This window comes from Gopherus flavomarginatus, chromosome 20 (assembly GCF_025201925.1).
Source record: "Gopherus flavomarginatus isolate rGopFla2 chromosome 20, rGopFla2.mat.asm, whole genome shotgun sequence".
Taxonomy (NCBI): Eukaryota; Metazoa; Chordata; order Testudines; family Testudinidae; genus Gopherus; species Gopherus flavomarginatus.
In genome coordinates, this window is record NC_066636.1 from 19,298,793 (window position 1) to 19,319,017 (window position 20,225).

The 20,225-nt window shown below is 42.3% G+C and overlaps 1 protein-coding gene and 1 long non-coding RNA gene across 3 annotated transcripts in view; both read right to left on the reverse strand.

Annotated features, from left to right (window-relative positions):
- Window positions 1-281: 281 nt before the first annotated feature.
- LOC127038061 (uncharacterized) lies at window positions 282-1,596 on the reverse strand. Its single transcript, XR_007770556.1, has 3 exons — window positions 1,469-1,596; window positions 1,165-1,275; window positions 282-306 (listed from the first exon to the last, which is right to left on the reverse strand). It is a non-coding gene; the product is annotated as an uncharacterized LOC127038061 (long non-coding RNA).
- An 11,750-nt stretch (window positions 1,597-13,346) lies between these two features.
- The window catches only part of RPRD2 (regulation of nuclear pre-mRNA domain containing 2), a 46,129-nt gene continuing 39,250 nt past the window's right edge, over window positions 13,347-20,225 (reverse strand). For both annotated transcript variants that reach the window (XM_050930388.1, XM_050930387.1), the window contains one exon: window positions 13,347-19,671. In XM_050930388.1, coding sequence (XP_050786345.1) covers window positions 16,946-19,671 — 2,726 coding nt within the window. In that variant the 3' untranslated portion in view covers window positions 13,347-16,945. The remainder of the gene's footprint in view (window positions 19,672-20,225) is intronic.

The window sequence follows — 20,225 nt, forward strand, 5'->3', positions numbered from 1 at the left end:
CCGAGCCGACGGGCTGCTCCTTGCGGCCAATAACCGCGCCCCGGGGCTTCCCGAGCGGCCGGTCCTGCAGCAGGCGCGCGCCGAGGGCCCTCCCCGGGGGCGGAGATGCGCCCGCGCGCTGCGCCGGCCGCTTGCGTCTGCGCCACGGCGCGGCCCCGCGCTGCAAGTTGCGCCCGCCTCCCGTTGCGCGCGCCCGCTGAGAGCCGGTCACGGTCACGGTCACTCACCAGCTGCAAGGCCCAGCGTGGCTCCAGTCACTGCCTCGCACCCACTGGCCCAGGGTGCTGGGGGAAGGAGCTTTGCAATCTGGAAAGAAATCAACAGGCATAGTCAAATCCACACGCTGTACTTGGACAACCCAAGCGGTGGCTTAATTTTTAAAAGGTTCATCGCTCCCTCCGGCATCATCAACGTGTAATCAGCACTAATACATCCCCCTACTTCCTCGCATTTGCGCTCTTTAAAAAACGGTTAAAATAATCTGCATAAAACAATCTACATACAAATAATCACCTTGGAACATACATTTTGCCTACTGTTGTTGAACAACAAAGATCAACCTGTGGAACGCCTTTCCAGAGGGTGTTGTGAAGGCCACGACACTAAGTATTTGGTCCTGCCATGAGGGCAGGGGAGTGGACTCGATGACCTCTCGAGGTCCCTTCCAGTCCTAGTCTATGAATCTATGAAACAGGGTTCAGAAAAGAACTAGATAAACTGATGGGGGATAAGGTCCATCAATGGCTATTAGGGATGGTGTCCCTAGCCTCTGTTTGCCAGAAGCTGGGAATGGGCGACGGGGGATGGATCACTTGATGATCACCTGTTCTGTTCATTCCTCCTGAAGCACCTGGCATTGACCACTGTCAGAAGACAGGATACTAGGCTAGATGGACCTTTGGTCTCATCCAGTGTGGCTGTTCTTATATTTATAAGAGATTAATTCAATAAAGGGAAAGATTAGAGGGAGACCCTCCCCCAGCAGTTTACTTTTTGCATTTATTCTTTAGAAGGATAAACCAGGATTAAAAAAACACCTGAATGGAACACACTACAGTCTGTTCTGCTATGCTCTACTCTGACACATACTTCAAAATACAGCAAAGCACAGAAAGGTACCAAGCCCTACACCATACTGAATAACCAGACACAGAAATAAACCACCTTTCCCATTTTTCTTTAAGTATCTCCCCTTGCAGCAATTTTTGCATCTTCAGCAGCTCTCTTGAGAAGACATGACAGCACTTGTCTAGTCAGTTCCCTTGGTTTGTGGGTCTTCCACAGCAATGTAAGAGAAAGAAAACATAAAAGGGAAATGTGGTTATTATATCACAAAAATGGGCAGGAAATATGGGGTGAGGGTTCCCTACCAGTACTGTCTACCCTAAGAATTCAAAAATTGTGACTCAGTTCCCCCTTTCCCCAAATAACACATTATTGTCTTGTAAAAGTCATGCTTTTTATTCACCTTTGAGTTTTTAAATCTTTACGAGCCATGTTTTCAAGTTTTTCTCCACGACCATGGAGGCTAGATTCCATTTTTTTAAAATTCTTCTTCAAACCAAAGCTGAGATTCTGACACAATCACATGAGTCCAGGAGCTGTGGCATTAAGAAAAGACACCAAATATCATTAAAAATGACAAAAATTGTCAATTGGCAACACTGTAAGCTACTGGAAATTACTCATACTATTACTTGTAGATTGGCTAGATTTCAAATGAACAGCGTTCCTTTAAGCTTCAAGCCTGACATTTCAATACTGCCAAAAGGGATCATCCAACTGGGCACCCAAATCTTTCAGTTTTGTCAAAATTTCTCATATAAGATTACATATAGAGTAACCTCAGAAACTAACCAGGGATCTACATGGCTCTGTGGCATATTACAGTGACTGGCAATTTCTCACTGAAACTTTTTGCAACAGAAAATGGCCTTTTTTGTGCAAAGTTTTCATTTAGTTCAAAGTTCTATGGGTTTTTCAAGGGAAAATCAAGTCTCAAAACACTTTTTGATTTTGAAAAATGGCAGTGTTTTGTTCACTATTATAAAAAAGTTCTACCCATAAAATATGAACATCAACAACAACCAAAAAAAACCCCAAACCACACATGCACACAAAGCCCAAACCGTATGCACAATTTTGTTTGTTTGTTTCACTGAAAAAATGTTTGCGGAAAATACTTACCATTTCCCGAACAGCTCTATGGCATTACTAATAAAAAGGATGAGTGAGACTGAAGAAATTCCAGTAGCCAGTGAAAGCAAGCGGGGTTCGGAGGAGTTTTTAGCAGAAGCAGGTTCTAAGAATAAATAAGATCTTTCAGTTCATTAACACTAGATCACCTCTGCTAGCCTGATCCTGCCATGAGCAACACATAGGTCTGCCCATTGTGAGCCCATGGCGCGATCAGGGCCTACTTCTTATTATCTATAATTCAAGCCTCTTTCTACTTTGTGCAAATCTAATCAAGGCTCCGGCTGCCTGTGTTACAAAGTACAAAAACAAACTCAAGTTAGACAGGCAGCAGAACACAAAAACTCTCTTCCCTCTGCAGACCTAACCTTCAGACTCCACTCTGTGCAGCAGCATGTGCAAATAGTTGCCATCCAGCATGGCCTGAAGATCAACAGACCAGGGCTATTTGGGGGTCATAGATTGAGGGTAGCATGTTCCATATCCCCTTAGACAGAACACTCTATTCCTAGTCCCTCCTCTTTTAAAGTATGGCCCTTTACTTTGGTCCCCTGATTGCAACTGTGGCAACAGGTCATCAGGAGCAGGCCCTGATTCAGCAAGACACTTAAACGTGCTCACAGTTAAGCAAGTGCTTAAGTCCCATTGACTACAGTGTTTTCCTGCATTAGGGCCTCCAGGAGAAAGGTCCAAACCCCTGTTGGGCTTTTCAGGTTAAAACCCACCCAGATTAGCAATATTTATTTCTAAAGATAATTTTGACGCGTCAAGCTCAAGTTTCTACCTAAACTTCTTTGTCGCACTTTAGTTAAAAGGTTCCATTTACAAGAGGTGTTGTAGACCTCTTACAGATGTTAGCTGAACGCTTTATGGATGGTTTTAGGTACATCGGCAGAGGGGTCAGCAATGGTTATAACCAAGCTACTGACCTGTTGGACTCAATAACAAACTATAAGAATTAACTATTTATTAAAATATCAGTAATGGATTAACCTTTTATACACTATTCAGCAATTATAACATGTTACCAGCTATCCCTTGTCCTTATCTGGCTCCCCCTCACCATAGCCTCTGAGCACTTCACAATCCTTACAACACACCTGGGAAATGCTATGACCTCATTGTACAGATGGAGGCCAAGATCTGCGAAGGTATTTAGGCTCCTAATTTCCAGGATACTAAATACATTTGTGGGTCTGGATCAGAGAAACTTAAGGGTAGGTTTACACAGCAAAAAAAGGTGAGTTCTTAATTCTGGTTAAAGTAGCTGTGAAGATACAGCAACTCTGCCTTTAATTCAGGTTAACCGCTCAAGTTAAAGCCTAGAGAGCAGATGGGGTTGAACTCAAGTTGCTGTGTCTTCAGTGCTATTTTAACCCAAGCTGGCTAACCTGAGTTAAGGCCACACCTTGCTTTGCAGAGTAGACACACCTAGAGTGACTTGGCCACAGTCACACAGGAAGTCTATGGTAGACCGAAGAATCAAACCCTAGTCTCCCAAATCCTAAGCTAGTCCCCAACCCCACTGGACCATCATTTCTCTCTGAGCAGATGCACATGAAGCTCTGAATGCTACCTTTGCTTCCCCTCCTTCTCCTCCCCCTTTGCACCATCTCACTACAGCTAGTGCAATAGTCTTCTTCCCTGCAGCTCCTCTATCTCACCAACTCTCTATCGCACTTCAGCTATCAGCTGAAAACATCTCGACCTCCCTCTCGTCTTTGTTATACATTTTCAAATGCCGACTTGCTGCACTGGAGGATCCAAAATTGTATTCAACATAAGGGCCCAGGACACCCTAGCGCCCCCAGGTCAGCCCAAACATCAGCCACCCTCTAACTGTTTTGAGCAAATGGAAATACACATAGGTGTTGTCAATGATTAACCAGATCTTCTAAACGCTCTATCGTTCAGACTCTCTGCTTTAGGCAGGTTACGACATGAGTGGTAAAGATTTCATACAAAAGCACAAACCAGCCTGTACATGGAAAAATAAAAACTTTCGGCCAACTTTTACAAGTGGGAAGCTGAAGGAACATAACCCAAAATACCCAACATGTTCTTTTGTGTATGGACTTCCGAGAGAGAGAGATTGCACTTCTAAGTGGATGACACACATTCTTCATGCAGCTGTAGTAACACTAAAGCACAACCTGGGTTATCCTAGCATCACTGAATGTTGAATACATTTGGATAACAAGGAGATTTGGGATGCATTCACCAAATGTCAAGGGATATGACCCCTCTTGTGTTAGGAGGGTCCTGGATAAAGGAGGGGTGGAGAACTGAAGTTATATTTGACGTACAGGACTTTAAAACAATCCTGTGCTGCCCCTCTCCCCCCTTGTCTGTCACATTTAGGTCCCCAAGCCTGCAACAATCAGCGCCACTAAAGCGAATCCCCATGCTCATGTGGGGGCACACTGAAGTCAATAGGGCTCTGTATCGGTGTGGAGTTCTCGTAAACGGATGTGATTGCAGGATTAGGGCCTATCAAACCAACCCTACACACATTTATGGGACTACTCACACAAGTCAATTTACACACTTAAAAGTGTTTGCAGGACCAAGACAAGCCTAAAAGGCCAAGAGACTCAAGCAAGAGCCCAACTTTATTCATTCATCCGTAGGACCCTACCAAATTGAGTCCATTTTGGTCGATTTCATGACCGTAGGATAAATTTCATGATTTCAGCTATCTAAATCTGAAATTTCATGGTGCTGTACTTGTAGGGGTCTTGACTCAAAAAGGACTTGTGTGGGGTGGGGGTCTCAAGGTTATTGTAGAGGGGGTTGTGGTACTGCTACCCTTCTGTGCTGCTGCTGGCGGCGGCTACAGGCCTGGAGTCCATCTCTGAGTGCTGAGCTGCCGCCTGCAGCAAAGCAGAAGTAAGAAGGGCCTGGTATGGTATTGCCACCCTTACTCCTGCGCTGCTGGCCACAGAGCTGAGCCCTCAGTCAATAGCTGCCAAGCTCTGAAGGCAGCAGCGCAGAAGTAAGGGTGGCAATACCATACCATGCCAGGCCATCCTTACTTCTGCACTGCTGCTGGGCTCCTGGCCTGCAGCCACTGCTCTCCGGCCTCTCAGCTCTAAAGTCAGCACAGACGCGAGGGTGGCGATACCCCAACCCCACTAAAATAACCTTGTGACCCCCTCTGCAACTCTCTTTTGGGTCAGGATCCTCAATTTGAGAAATGCTGGTCTCCCCTCATGAAATCTTTATAGTATAGGGGAAAAGTACACAAAAGACCAGAGTTCACAGTCTGTGATGTGTTTTTCATGGCTGTGAATTTGGTAGGTCTCTACTCATCCAGATTTAAACATGCATTCAGAAAGAGGCACAGCTACTCTTTGCTCCAGGCACTCTTTGATATATTTTAAAAATACAATGATACAAAACAGACTCTTCCAGCCCCCACATCCTACTTCTGTGACCAATAATTAACATATAAGCATTGGCACCTCACAGCTCCCATTAACCTTAATGCTCACCACATCCTGTGCTTATAGACCTAGGAGCCTAATGTTTTTAAATTCCTTATTCCATGGAGCTGTTACCGTCTCTCCTGCTGAATACAGTATATTTTTGTTCTAAAAAGTGTATTTGGAATTAAGGGCTAAAGCCCTGATTGAGCAAAACATTTCAGTTGCGTGCACATCCCATTGATTCAAGGCCTATCTTAACTGCTTTAACAGAACTTTGGCCCTGATTCAACAATGTTACACTGGAGTAAATCCAGCCATGCCATGGCAATTAGTGGAGTGACTCCATTACTCTTGGGAGCAGAATCCAGCCCTAAGTTTGAACATAAAATAATTTGCAGAATGTATTATTTAGTATTTCACTGCGATAGCACCTAAGAACTAGGATGCTAGATACCACACAAAAAAACAGAACAAAAGAGGGGGTTTCATTGTTTGGGTCAGTTCACTCTGTTTTGATTCACCTGTTTTAATACCATGCGACTTTAAAAAAAAAAAAAAATTAGGCCCAGCTCCTCAAAGGTATTTAGGCATCTAACTTCCATGGATTTCAGTGGGATTTAGGTGCTTAGGAACTGAATTTTCGGAAAAAGGACAGATATTGACAGTGTTAGACTTAAATTCTAGTAGTTGTATTGCCTCCAGCGTGATCAACACAAAAAGTTGAGCTGGGTGTTATAGTAGATAAGTCAATGTGCAACTACAGTCAAAAAAGCTAACAAGATGGTAGGATGTATAAGAAATGGGATGAATAATAGAGTTATGTTTTATATAAATCATGTGCTCTCATCCACATCTGTGGCCACCCCATCTCACGAGGATATTGCAGAACTAGAGAGGGTTCAGAGAAGAGTAATGAGAATGACCCAAGGGTATGGAAAAGCTCTCCTATGAAGAGACTGAAAAGACTGGCATTGTAACCTTGGAAAAGGGGATGGATGAGAAGCGACAGTTTAAAAGTATATAAATACTGAATGGTCTAGAGGAGATCGACTGTTTCCCCTGTCTCATAACACAAGAGCAAGCAGACAGCCACAGAAAAATAAAAATGAGAAATCCAAAGATGATACAATTATTTTTCCCCACAGAATGTGTAACTGGACTGCAGAATTCACTGTCACAGCATGGCAGCGAGGCCAAGAACTTAAGATTCAAGCAGGGACTGGACATTTACATAGCTAGCAAGAACTTCCAGAATTATCATTGATGACAAGAGTTTTTGTAAGAGATATTAAAACTCATGTCTCAGGGTTTAAACCAATCTAAGTCTTAGAGATTAGGCTGAGACCTTCATGGGGCAGGGAGGAGAGATGATCCTAGACAGGATACTGGACAAAACAGGTCTCAGGTCTGGCACTTCTTAGGGGAACGTATGCTCCCACTGTGAATGCCTCTCAGCCCTGTCCCAGATGACTCTTCTTGAGGGTAGAGAGCAGAGTTAAGTCTCCATGGCCTATTCTATCCTTAGTGGCTCTGCTAAGGCTGCCAATTAAGTGTCATCAATGAAGGATTGAGGAGTTTTTGGAGAGGGAGGGTATTTGGTGATGGAGACATTCTTTGGGGACCAGACACACACCGATTCTTGTCACACAGGCAAACAAAACAGCCCACCATCAGACCATTCCGTTTCCCAGTGGCTAGTGACTGGGATTGGTATTACTGTGATCGGATGGTAGCTTGTGTTTCAACTAGACATTGTAATTCAGTGACTTCCTGTTTCCACACACCCACTTTGTCACCCACAGAAAATGTTACTTGTTTGTTTCTTCTCCTATACAACAAAACTTCACAAACGAGACAGACAGACATTAAGCATTTCTTGTATTTTGTTCACTCGTCATTGGCAGTATTCCTTTAAAAAGGAAAAAAAAAAAGTCTGCACCCCTCCTCCAAGAATAACATTTTCTAGATTACCAAATCCCATGTAAATTTCACCTATTGCCTTGACAAGAGAGGTAGATTGGTCCAGTGGTTAGGGTATTGCACAGAAATTGAACAGATGTGTGCATCTCCAGCCTACTGCATGATTTTAGGCAAGTCACTTCCCCTCCCTATGCCTGTTTCTCCTCCCATCCATTGCCTGGTCTTATTTACTTTGTATAACACCTAGCACACTGAGGCCTTGACCTAGCTTAGGATCTCTATGCATTATGGTAACACCACCACCAATACACTTCAACTAAAGATACAGCCAGGGTCCTTCACTTAATGCACCATCGTTGGTCAATCCGCTCCTCTAGTGAGAACAAACCTCAAGAACTACAAGCAGGATCTTTAGAAGAATTCAGCACTGGCCTAACTCTGCTCCCATTGACTTCAATGTGTCAGAGCCAGGTCGGGGTGGGTGCTTTGGAGAAATCTCACCTTCAGTATTTTCCATTAAAAAACAACTCTCCTTGCTTATTCGTATTGGTGCTTTGGTGCCTGTTGCCTGTTTCAGCAGCAGAAAGAGAGCTGCCATTTAATAGCCATGAGGCTGAAGATATAAATTGTGGTGGAAAAGCAAGCTTTGGGGCTAGACCAAGACGGGAATGAAAGACAACAACTAATAGCTGTTTTATTCAGCTATGGGTGTTACAACTGCTACTTGTGCTGTGGAGAAACAAAAGCAGTTGCTTATTCTCCTCGCTTTGATGGGAATAAGACAGGAGGCAGACAGCGGCACTATTGTTCCATACGTCAAGTCCTACTAGCGAGATACCCTAAAACTCCCATTAAAGGTAGGAGGGCCTCAACCTCTTACAGGATCTTCTAACCTCATGCCCACAAGCAAAAGATTGTGAAAAGCTGTTGGTTTATTATAGAAGTTATACATCGTCTCTTTCAATCAAGATTGGACGCTTTTCCAAACCATCAGCTGTAGCTTAACCATAAGAGCACTTGGCCTGGGTGACACAGGAGTTCCAACTGGATGATCCTAGTGACCCTAGTTTCTGGCCTTACAAAAAACCCAACAACCCTATGATTCCATGAAGGGTACAAACCTTTGCAACTCCCCAGCAAGAGACCATGAAGGCATGATCAGAACTGGCCACCTGCTCCATGTGCTATTAGCTGCCAGTTTGGAGGGCCAGGGTTGTCCCAGTTCTTGACCAGAGAGCTTAATATATAAAGTACTTGAATAGCTGATATCAGAAACTTGGACCAAGAAACAAATCCAGTACAGCATAGCAGGGATGGGGAGGAGAGAGAAGTGGAGGAGAAAGGCCTCAAAGCGACAATTAGGCCCCGTCAGTGCTACAGAATGCAATTATTTTGGGACACACTACTCCAGCAGGGTTGTTTGAAATACAGTCTTTTTGCACCTAGGCCAGTCTTAAAAAAAAATGGGACTTTCGACACTTCTGAAAAATTTATCCAAGATCTAAAGCTTCTATAACGTAAGACGCTGCTCCCCAAGCCAACCATATGTTACCTGTGCAAACTTGAGGGGAAAGAGGAGAAATGAACAATGTAAGGCTAGGAGTCTAAGAGAATTAGGTGCCAAACTCATTAATTTCAAATGGGATTTGGGCATTTAACTCCCTTGGGCTCCTTTGCAAATCCCAGCCTTAAACCCGCACTGTCAGACTGGGAGCCCAGACACCAAAGTCCTGTTCCTGATAGCACTTTTAAAACACCTTAGATGTTTATCACAGTTTAAGTGGTAGGTGTGATATTAAGTCATATAGAAACCCTAGCCAAGGCCTGGGGGGAAGGAAAAGGGAGAGGTGGTAGCTAGTCAAACCACTGGTCAACACGACTGGCTTGTTAACTAGTAGTACAATGAAAACTAAACCAATGTAGAGCTTTAGCGTGTACAGGCCTTGGTACCTAAATGCAAAGCAGTCAGGTCTGCAAAGGTAAGACCCTGCTGAATGACAAAGTTTGCAAATGTTTGAATTATTTATTTTAAAAAAACAAACCAACCCAAATAAGCTATTAATTCCTGCCAGCCTCTGTGGAACAGAAACCAAGATTTTCATTAGAGACACTGCCCATGTGGGAAGCAGAGCCCAGGCTGTTAACAATGGCTGACAGGGGAAAAGAGGGTTGAGCCAAAGAATTGGCATTCTCCACACACTATGGCGGCACAGTGGCATTTCTCAAGGGCATGGCTTTGGATCAATGGCTGTGCTTGGCACGGCTACCCAGGACAAGGGCACGACTACCAGGTCTAGTTTCTTGTCCTATGGCCTCTGAATTGTAGGAGCAAATTACATATTGCTGTATAGCAGCCATTGTCAGCTGATTTCAAAGTGGCACTATCAGCTTCCAAACTAAGCACTGCACAACTCCACCAGAGCGAGGGGCCCCTTTGCTTTGCAAGGTCCAAAGTGGGCAACGGAATGATGGACATTAGAGTTGCTAGATGAGTGGCTGTTCTCCTGACCGCCACTAATTTAGCAGGAGGGATACACCACACCTGTGCCATGTTCCATGCCCAAAGCTCAGCTAGCTACACCACTAATTTTCAGCACATTCTAACAAGGGTGAGACAGGGCAGTCACCGCCCTACCACATCATATCTTAGGACACGCCACAATCACCTCAAAATGGCAAGCTCCCTCCATTTATTGTAGCTCAGCAGCTGACGCAGGAAGGGTGGGGTTTTTCAAATCACTTAAATGCTTTATAATCCCATTTGAACACAGTAAAGATAAGTGCCAAGCCCATGGGACAAATGCATTCTCGACATTCTACGGTGCAGTCTTCAGTATGGTGGCTCAGCACATGGTCTTGGCACACACTAATGAAGGTAGAGAATTGCACATAACCAGCAATCCCCAGGGTTTGCACTGATGTAAAGAGGGAGGAGGCGGGAAGTACCTGCATCATTTTCAGCAAGTTAAGAGTGCAGTTCTCAAGCTCCTGCCAAGTTGCTAAAACAGCCCTTCGGCTGGCATATGTTTGGATGCCCTGGCATAGGCTAAGCAGCACCTCACTGCACAAGCAGACTGAAATAGAGCTGGAAATAAAATCTCTATTTTGCAAGTTTGCAACGGGAGGTGGCCATGTTGGTGGAAAATGGTATTACTTCTGATGCTAACTTGCCAAGCTATGCGTAAATAAGGTGAATGGAAGCTCACAGAAGAAAATCTTTCAGGTTTAAAAATTTAATCTCAATTGGTTGATTCAAATGGGATTAAAGAGGATGGAGAATTTTGTGGCACTTCTACCCTAGGCTTCCTTATTACTTGTAACACATAGCAGCCCACACTCAACCAAAGCTCAAGGAACACCAACTGCAATTTAAGCAATTTTCAAATACCCTGCCGAGTTTTATTCATGCTGGAAAGTTCTCTTTACCCTGTGCACATTCAGAGTGCTGGGCTGAGCTGAAGGGATCATACCCCCTTGGAAGACTCTGATGTTGCATTCTCCAAAATAGTGCCTAATGTTAAAGCAATCTGCATCAGACACACTCAACACATGGGCCTCCAGTTATAGATTCTACAGGTCTGCCTGCATCAGGGATAAGTAACAGCATAGAAGAGGAATGCAGTGTCGGTGATACTTCAAACTGCAGCTAAGTGGGCATATTTATGGAACAGGTCTGCCCACCCCCCATATTCAGCACTAGGCATCATCTTAGTGACCTTGCAGAGCACAAACGGCTATAGGAGTGAGCTACTGGATTTTATTCTTATTTATAAACTCATGCAGCAACTGTGAGAAGATAACAATTCAGGACAAGACTTTTACACTTGTGCTTCCTACAGAATTTGGCCATCCATGGTTCTGATGCAGCAGTCCAGCAGAAACCAGCCTTTCAGATCCAAGATGATGTTTTCGGGGCTGCCCACCTTCACTTGAAAATAAGACAGACCTTGAAGTCACTGAAGTGCAGATATGGAACCCTACTAAAGTCAGTCTGAGGAAGGTCAGAATAGAGGGAAGAGAAATAGAAAACATGGCAGGACTCCTCTCAAGAGCAGGTAGAGAGATTCAGAACACCCACTGAGCAGGGGAGGAACCAAAACCCCTCATGCTAGAGGAGGGTAGCAGGTGACCTGCTCTATATTAGTACATCCATAGCGTGACCTCTCTTGAAAACCTTGGAAAAGACTTTGTGAAATCCTCTCACGATGAGAAATAGTATCAAAAGCAATGAGATGAAGAAGGAGGGGAAATGGGTCATCTGAGACTGACAAGGAGAGTAATTGCCCTTGGTTGGATGCTAAAGGGTGAGTGGATGCAACATGACAATAAAATGACAAATTATACTCCCACTAAGCCTGGCGGGTACAGAGTGTTGTGCAGGATATGACATTTTTAATCTGACCAAGTTTTGCATGACACCTGAGCTAACGAGAAGAATTTTTACATTTCAGACACATGGGGGGATTTAAGTTAAGAGTTTGTCTACTACTTTAGAGATATATTGAAAAAGCTACAGGCTTACTGAATTCGGCAGTATTCTCCCTCAGTCACAAAAAGCTTGAAAGCCTTGGAGTTCCACAGGAAAGACAGAACTAAACAGTTACCAGCATGTTCCCAAAAACAGGGCTGAGTGTTCATTAGATTCAGAGATCCTGGATTAGAAGGGGCCTCTTGGCTTATTTTGGTATTGATTCCTACAGGCCCATGAGTTCCTCGTTAATAGTGCCTTGCTCTTGAGACATTTCATAACGTTCTCTGAATAGTTATTCTACTATCCAAATGATCTTTAACAAAATGACATGTGGATATAAGTTTAGATACAAAAATTGCAGCTTGGAAAATAAAATAGGTTTCCTACTCTAGAAACAATTTTGAGTAAGAATTCCTTGTTTATGTATGACTTTGAAGCACCTGGAAGCCAAATTACTACTACATTCTAGTACTGTACCAGAATGCAAAAAACTTAGGAGGCTATTCTCATTGTCCACGTTAAGTGAAATGCAAAAAGTAGCCAACCAGCATAAATGGCAAAAAGTAAATTCATTGTTTAAAATTATTTCCATTTTGATAAGCTAAGTTAGCCCAGTTAAAGAAATTCGTTAAAAATTAATGACCATGCACCTCTGAAGTTATTAAAAGGACAGGAAGCCAAGACAACCCTGAAAATTAACATCACCACCCTTCAAAATTACATGACAGAACAGAAGAGTATGTACAAGAGGCCAGAAGCCAGTAAACTGGTGCAAAGATCTTACTCTTTTGAAAGGAAACCACACCAAGTAAAGTACACTTTATTAATATGCAATACAAAAATAAATGGGGGCAGGGGGAAGTAACTGTTGTTTCAGCCCACAAGTATAGGTAAAATATTCCATTTTCTGTGTTTTGCTCTGCAAGTTAACAGTAATTTCAGATTTGCCTCCAAACACCACTTCTATGTAAAATTAAAAGAAACAGAGCCATCTTCTAACAATAGTTTTAAATTTCTTTCAGTCTTCTTCAAAATGGTCACGGAGTCTGAGCTGCAGGCAGATTCTTCCTTGTGTGTGTGGGGGGGTGTTTTTTTTTTTTTAAAGAAGAGTAAAAAAAAGAAGAAAAAAAAGGGTTAGGCCACACTAACCCTAAACTTGTAATTCAGCAAAAATGAAATGAAGCCTGGCTGTTGTTCTAGACTGCAAATGTTGAGCAGAAAATGGATGTTCTCTCTTCAGCCCAATATTCTGGTCATTTTCATGGATCAGGCAATCTTACACCCCCTGTACACTTAAATAGAGGTTCCAGTTAAAAAAGAATATCAAAACATTAGAACTAGTTATTTTATTAAATGTATTAATACACATTTCAAAATGATCTGCAGTTTTATTGTCGCTTCCTCTAATGCATGTTGCTTTCTCCACACGGAACACTCGAGAATATAAATTCAACATATCCAATTAATCTTAACAGGCACACAAAAAAAGCAGCCAATATTTACAGCAGTTTTGAAATAACAGCACTGCAGCTTATTTTTGAATAATTAATTCCAGGATATGATCATTTATTCTGCACGGTTTTTTTAAAAATTACCATTATTCACATTATCTGAACAGATTTCTCAAACCTGAACAAATGTTTTACAGGTAAAGAGTCTCTAAAATGTATTTAGATCACAAAGTCAGCCACAGCTGTAGACCCTCCTCCTCTGATATACAGCGCACACCATAGCATATGTTGAATTCTTCCAAAGAGGCAGGTATGCGTACTGTGTATCTGAGGGGACAGTAGAAATGGAAATGGTGCATACTCCTAAGTCTGGTGACAAGAATAGCCGTACTATACTAGCATAGGTCTAGAACAGGAATACATTTTAAGTGTTTATAACCTCTAGTAAATGTTAATTCTATTGACAGTCGTTAAGCTGCACCAGTGTTAATGTTTGGTTTGTCCTCTCTGTTTCTAGAACAGCTGGAGTGAACACTGGTGGCTGTCTGCAATTTGATTTTCTTCTTTATGAAGTTATGTCCTTCATGAGACACACTGTTACATGCTTTATTTAAAAAATACATGTTTATTTCTTTCTCTTATAAGGTGAAATACAAAAGTTCAAGAACGGTTAGGGAGTTTAAATCACAGACACAGGAAAAAAACGCCTTCATGTCCAGAAATAAGTTGTGTGGTTTCTACATATGTACACGTGTCTTCAGTTACTGTAGACATTTTGTTTAAAGTAACAAGCACAGAATAAAATGAAAAACCTCAAACAAAAAACATGGAGCTTTCATCATTAAAAGTCTTTTTTTTTTTTTACAATAAGTTTTTGTGTGTGTGTTTTTTTTTTAATCAGTCATTTTACTTTTCAAGTTACCCCAAAAAACACCTCCAAGAGCAATGAAGCCACTCGCCAGGCATGTCAGATGGCATGGAGAGCAGTTCTTAGATGGTCACCATCTGATTTTAATAATTCTTTACCTCAAAATAACTAAGAAAGAGCAGCAGAAATAATTCACATTCTTTTAGTCTAGAGGGAAATTTTTTTCTAGTCAATATTGGTTCCATTCTGACATCAGAACCTCCTGCATTTTTTCACCCCCTTGGTTTCCTCCAACAAAGTATCTTTAAGCTATGACTTCTCTGAAACTGTCCCTTCAAGCCAGGATAGATATTAAAGCAATGGGATTGTGTAGTTTAGGTTTGAGGTAAATGGAATGCCACGCTGTTACTGAAAGCTTCATTTCAAATGTTCCAGTAGAGCAAAGAAGTTGGGTTAAGGTATGCATCATTTCCAATATATATCAAAAGCTGTGAAATGTTTTCAGTTTTCGTGCTGGACATTAACATTAGATATTAAGATGTAACCATGTCCTACAAGTCCTAAACTTTAAGAGCTGTATGGCTAGACTAAAGAAATATGATCAGACATTCTGAGTGCTGGTGTACAGGGAACTGAGTTATATCATATTACTTCATATAATAGGATAAGTGAATTCTCACATCTTCTTACGTAATTTTCTTGCTTTATATCTATACTGCTTTGTTTTCACCTTCTGAACATTTTGCTTAACTTACATGAGCTACCCTCACAGTAGTACTTTGGTGTGTTACCCATTCAATAATCATATTGGAGGTTCACTGAAAGGAGCTGCGGTGTCCAAAGAGAACAGAACTCGGAAGAAACAGAAAAGGAATAAATACTGTTTAAATTTAACCCAAAAGTTTAAACACTCAATGTTTGCATGAATTACACATGCAGTTACTTTTTCAGGAATTCTGTTTAACTGAAACAGTCCACACAACAAGGTGCACCATTCCATGATGCTGCCTAAATACAGCCCCCCTATAGACCAGCGACATCTGCTGCTGACTGCAAAATGAAGTGGAACAAACATTTTTATCCTACGATTAGAAAACAGAGAAGGTTTTTATGCACTGGCACTATAACATCAGTCTTTCTGTAAACCCAGGGCAGTTCAATAAAATACACCCATACAACCTTCTGATCACTTACTTCTGTATGCAAATATAATTATACATATTATATATATTAAATAAAACACACAGCCCAAGCACAAATGCTCTGCCATTTTCTCATTTTGTAGTTATTTTTATAGATATTTTCCCATACCTTTATCAAACACTAGTATGTTGTATTCTACTCACTTTAAAAAAAAAATCAAATAAAGTAATTCCAACTCCACACAAAGTCCTCTATGCACATGGCAGCAGAAATGAGTTTATGAAAACATGTGGGAAGAGTGTTTAGGTATTGTTTTCACATTGCTGATGCAGTTTCTCTCTCATCTTACATGGGACTATGTACTTTAAACAAAGCACACGGAAAGGTGTGATTACAAAAAGTGAAGAATACATGTATGTCAACAATGCTCCCAGGAAAAAAGTAAAGACAGTTTACTAGATCTGGCCTAGTTCTGTGATACAAGACAAGAAAGAAAAAAAAAAAAATGAAATGATGCAGCTTGTACATGTGTATGCAGGCACATGTTTCAGATATACACTGTGTACATTAAATGTGTGTGTAAGCACAGATTTGAGTTTTACCACTAGCTACCTCCCTGCATTCACTTATTTTAAATGCATTACTTGATTTATATTCAGCAAAATATAACCTCTTAGCATGTTGAGGAAGGAAGCTGAGTAGGAGATAGGAAGTGCACATACTTAATGGGCTGTTTTCTGAAACCCAACTTAGGAGAAAAGTTCAAGACCCTCAGCGGCAAAGCGGTCAACTGTGAAAAGCGGGGGGAGGGGGAGGTGTTTGAGTTCCCTCTGCATTTTGAAAAAGGCAGAAAAAGCAAACAGAAGGGGTGAAAAACTGACCATGTTAATTGCCTACCCTCTCCCTTTTCCTATCAGCAAGATGGAAAACAGCAAGCAGCAAGACGTTCCAAGGCTTCATAGCAAGGGACCAACTAAGCAGACACCAGTGAAAAAAGTGACTGATTAACCTAAAGAAAAAAGGCACAAGGAAGGGTTACTATTTCTATTGCCACAGGGAAGGATCTGAAAGCTTGGACCCTTTATCTTCCTTAATCAATAGTAGCAACAGAGTTCCTTCCCCCACCTCTATTTTTTGACATGGGTTCGGAGGACTCATGAAGCAAAACAATTTGGTAATCAGCTAAAAATAACATCCCAACATCGCACATTCAATCATTTTTTACGACTAGAAGTTTTATTTCAACGGCAATATTCTTCGGAAAATTCTTATTTTTTGTTAAAACATTTTGCTAGATTTACGCCAACTGGTTGGCTTAAAAAAATAAACCACCAAAAAAAGTACCAGAACATATTTAATTTAGAAAAATGTTATGGGGCTCTTTAAGGAAAAACAAAAGTGAAAGCGCTACTTCCACTGCTCTCTAGAATATTCAAAATACCTTCACTTACAGAGACGCACGTCTGTTTCAGTACCTGGGAGGAAAGAATGGGCGTTTTGGTGCAAAGAATGGAGGGCCCCTTCCAAAAGGTGGCCGAGGCCTTTTTAAGCTGTGAAATGGATCTCTGTTTATGAAAGATTCCCTAGGCCTAAAGTCTGGTCGTGGGTTCCTAATCATCATTCCACTCCGGTTTACATTGTCTCTATGAGATGGGCCAATGGGAGGAACGCTATGAGATGGCCCAAGCTGATCTCTCGAAAGGGAAGTTAGGCCTATGTTTTCTCGAACCCGACCAAGGGGTGGACCACTGTGGTCTCGCTGAGGTGGGGCCACGTGGTCCCTTGGTCCTGAATGCACAGTAAAATGCTCTTTTATAGTTCCTTGATGAATAGTACCGTGATCCTTGGAAAACGTGACACCACCATGTTCCACGGTCAGGGGAGGGGCAGGAAATGGAATGCCACCGTGTTCCCCAGAAGGTGGCGGCGGGGTAGGGAATGGAACGCCACCATGTTCCACGGAGTGAGGTGGAGGGGGAGGAGTAGGAAATGGAACCCCGCTATGTTCCACAGAAGGAGGAGGAGGGGCAGTATGAGGCAATGAGAGTGGAGAGGATTTTTCTTTTGAAAAAGGATTAGTGTGATCCACTGATGACATGTGTGAAGGAACTGAGTGATCCCTAGGAAACAGGCTTCCATGATCCTTGGGCGGAGCAGATGGGGGCCCAGCAGGTGCACCAACTTGTTCCCTCTGAAAAGGAGTTCCATGCTCTATGGAAGGAGGTGGTATGTGACGCTCAAAGGCAGTGCTGAAATTATTTGTTCTGAAACTGTTTACACTCTCCTGAAATTGTGGCACATGTTCTTTGTACTGTGTTTGAAAGCTGGCAATTCCACTGCCAGTACCCATGGTGGGCAGGTCAGTAGCACTTGAGGGCCCATTATCAAAAGCACTACCTGTATTACTTAGCTCAAACCAGCCTACTCTAGTTGCCTCTCGCCCACGTCCTCTATTTCCTTTCCCAAGAACTCTTACAGATTCTACTGTCTGAATTGGTTCTCCTGACATTCCCCTATTGGATGCATTATGGTAACCCAGAGTTTCTATGGGGGCTCCTTTTTCTTCAGTGCTATCAGGCAAGTCTAAACAAGATGATGACACCCTAGTTTCTATACGATAGTGCTCCTCTTGCTGCTGCTGCTGCTCTCCTGTAGAAGTTCCAGCTTGGCTGACACTAGACAGGCTAACCCCTTCATGGGAGCTACCTTTAGGAACCTGGCTAAAATGCTTTTCCTCGGAAGGCTTGCGAGATGCATTTTTAAGCATGTTCTTAAACTCAATTGTTGAAGTGGCAGAAATGGAAGAACCTAACGATTTCTCCACACTGGATGTGGGTGGTCTACCAGCAGGATTTGAAAGAGTGTTTTGAGGAGAGAAGAGGGATCTGTGAGGAAGTGAATGGGGAGAGTCTGGATACTGTTTCTGTGACAGGCCAGAATGTATCACAGATTTTGATAAATTATTATGATTGGAGTCTGGTGTGAAAAACACATCGTTCTTACTGGGTGAAGGGGAACCATCGGATCCAGAGTCATTTGCTCGTAGGCTGTAACTTCCATACATTCCAGAAGATGACGACAGAGGATCACAGCTCTCATTCTGATCGAGAATAGACCTCATAGACTGAGCAAAAGATGACTTCACACTAAACTCTTGCGCTCTTTGACTGTAACTAGAGAGAACTGGCTGGTACTCTGCAGCATCGGCAAGCTTACTGGCTTTCAAAATGGATTTTGAAGGCTTCTTCTCCAGGTTCATGATGGCAGATGGTGGTGGCCCAGAATATTCAAAGTCACGATAATCTTCATCTTCTTGAAAAGATGTGTCTGGGTAAAACTTCTCTTGAGGGGAATCCATTAAAGAAGAAGGTATTTCCATATTATCAGACGACTGCTTGTACATGCTGGCTGGAGAATCCCTGCCGAGACCGAAAGGCCTATAGGCAGGCACAGAATTAGACAGTTCTTGGGGATATCCATCATCTCTGCTCTGAGGAGGGGACCTTGTGCTACTGGGAGTAGACGATCCAGGGCTTATAATCTTTGATAATAAAGACATAGTGTCAACATTGCTTGATGTTGGTTTATCCATCATCTCATCTTGGGTTGGCGTTCCACTTCGTTCATCACGGACTGGCGTCCCATCCACATTGTCCATAGAAGTGCTAGTAGGACCACGCTGAAAGTCAGATGAATGGCTCTCTGATGTGATGTTGGATCCTAAACTGCTTAAAATTGGAATATTCAAGTTTAGACCACTGAAACCAGGGTTTCCCTTTAAAAAATTGTGTATCTTCATTTCCAGGCTTGGAGAGGTCGGTTCTGACTCCAGCTTTGTTTTTGAAATCTCAGAGGACTGACTCAATGAGGTTTCTGTTGGTAAAAGGGAAGGACTAGTAGGATGGGTACTGGCAAATCCAAGGGAATTTGCTGGTGGTTTAAAACTAGAACTTGAAAGCCCTGGGCTATGTCCAATGGGAGCCTTGTTAACTGAAGTTGAAGAAACCTCAGCAGTAGAAGAATTTGGAGAATAACCAACATTTTTGGACATAAAAGACTGAGTATTGGAAGGAACATTCCTCCCTTTCATGCAAGAAACAGTTGTATTGGCTGGTGATGCTGAAGTGCTCTGAGATGCCGTTTCACTCGACTGGGCTGTATTTCCAGCAACACTTTGAAGTAAGGATGATAAACCTGGACAAAAAACAAAACAAAATATTTTAATTACATATTTTAAGAGGCAGAGTAACCTACAACCATTTCAACAGAAAACTCATGCTAAGCCATCATCGCGATTGGTTTTGTAGGCAGAGAAGCTACAAACTTACATTTTTGAAACTAGCTGACATCTGAGTCAACAAAATGGTTAGACTTTGCCATCTCTACGTACTATTAAATACTAAATACTTTGCATTTCCATAGTGCATTTGATCTCAAATTGTTTTACCAATATAAATTATAACACATCTAAACCACGTCAGTATTATGTCCATGTTACAGCTAGTTAAGCAGAGGCATGGAAGTGATGTTATTAACCAACATCATACGAGCAAGTAGTAGAGGGAACCTCCCCCCAGAATCCTAGAGTCCTTCGCTCCTAACCCCCTGCTCAAAGCACTACAACAAACCCCATCCCAGAGCTAGGAACAGAATCCAAGAGGTACTCTGCTCTGCAACATAAGGTTTTAGTAAACACATACAGTATAATGACTTGGCTAACTGGAAAGCCAGAGTGAAGTCCAGCAATT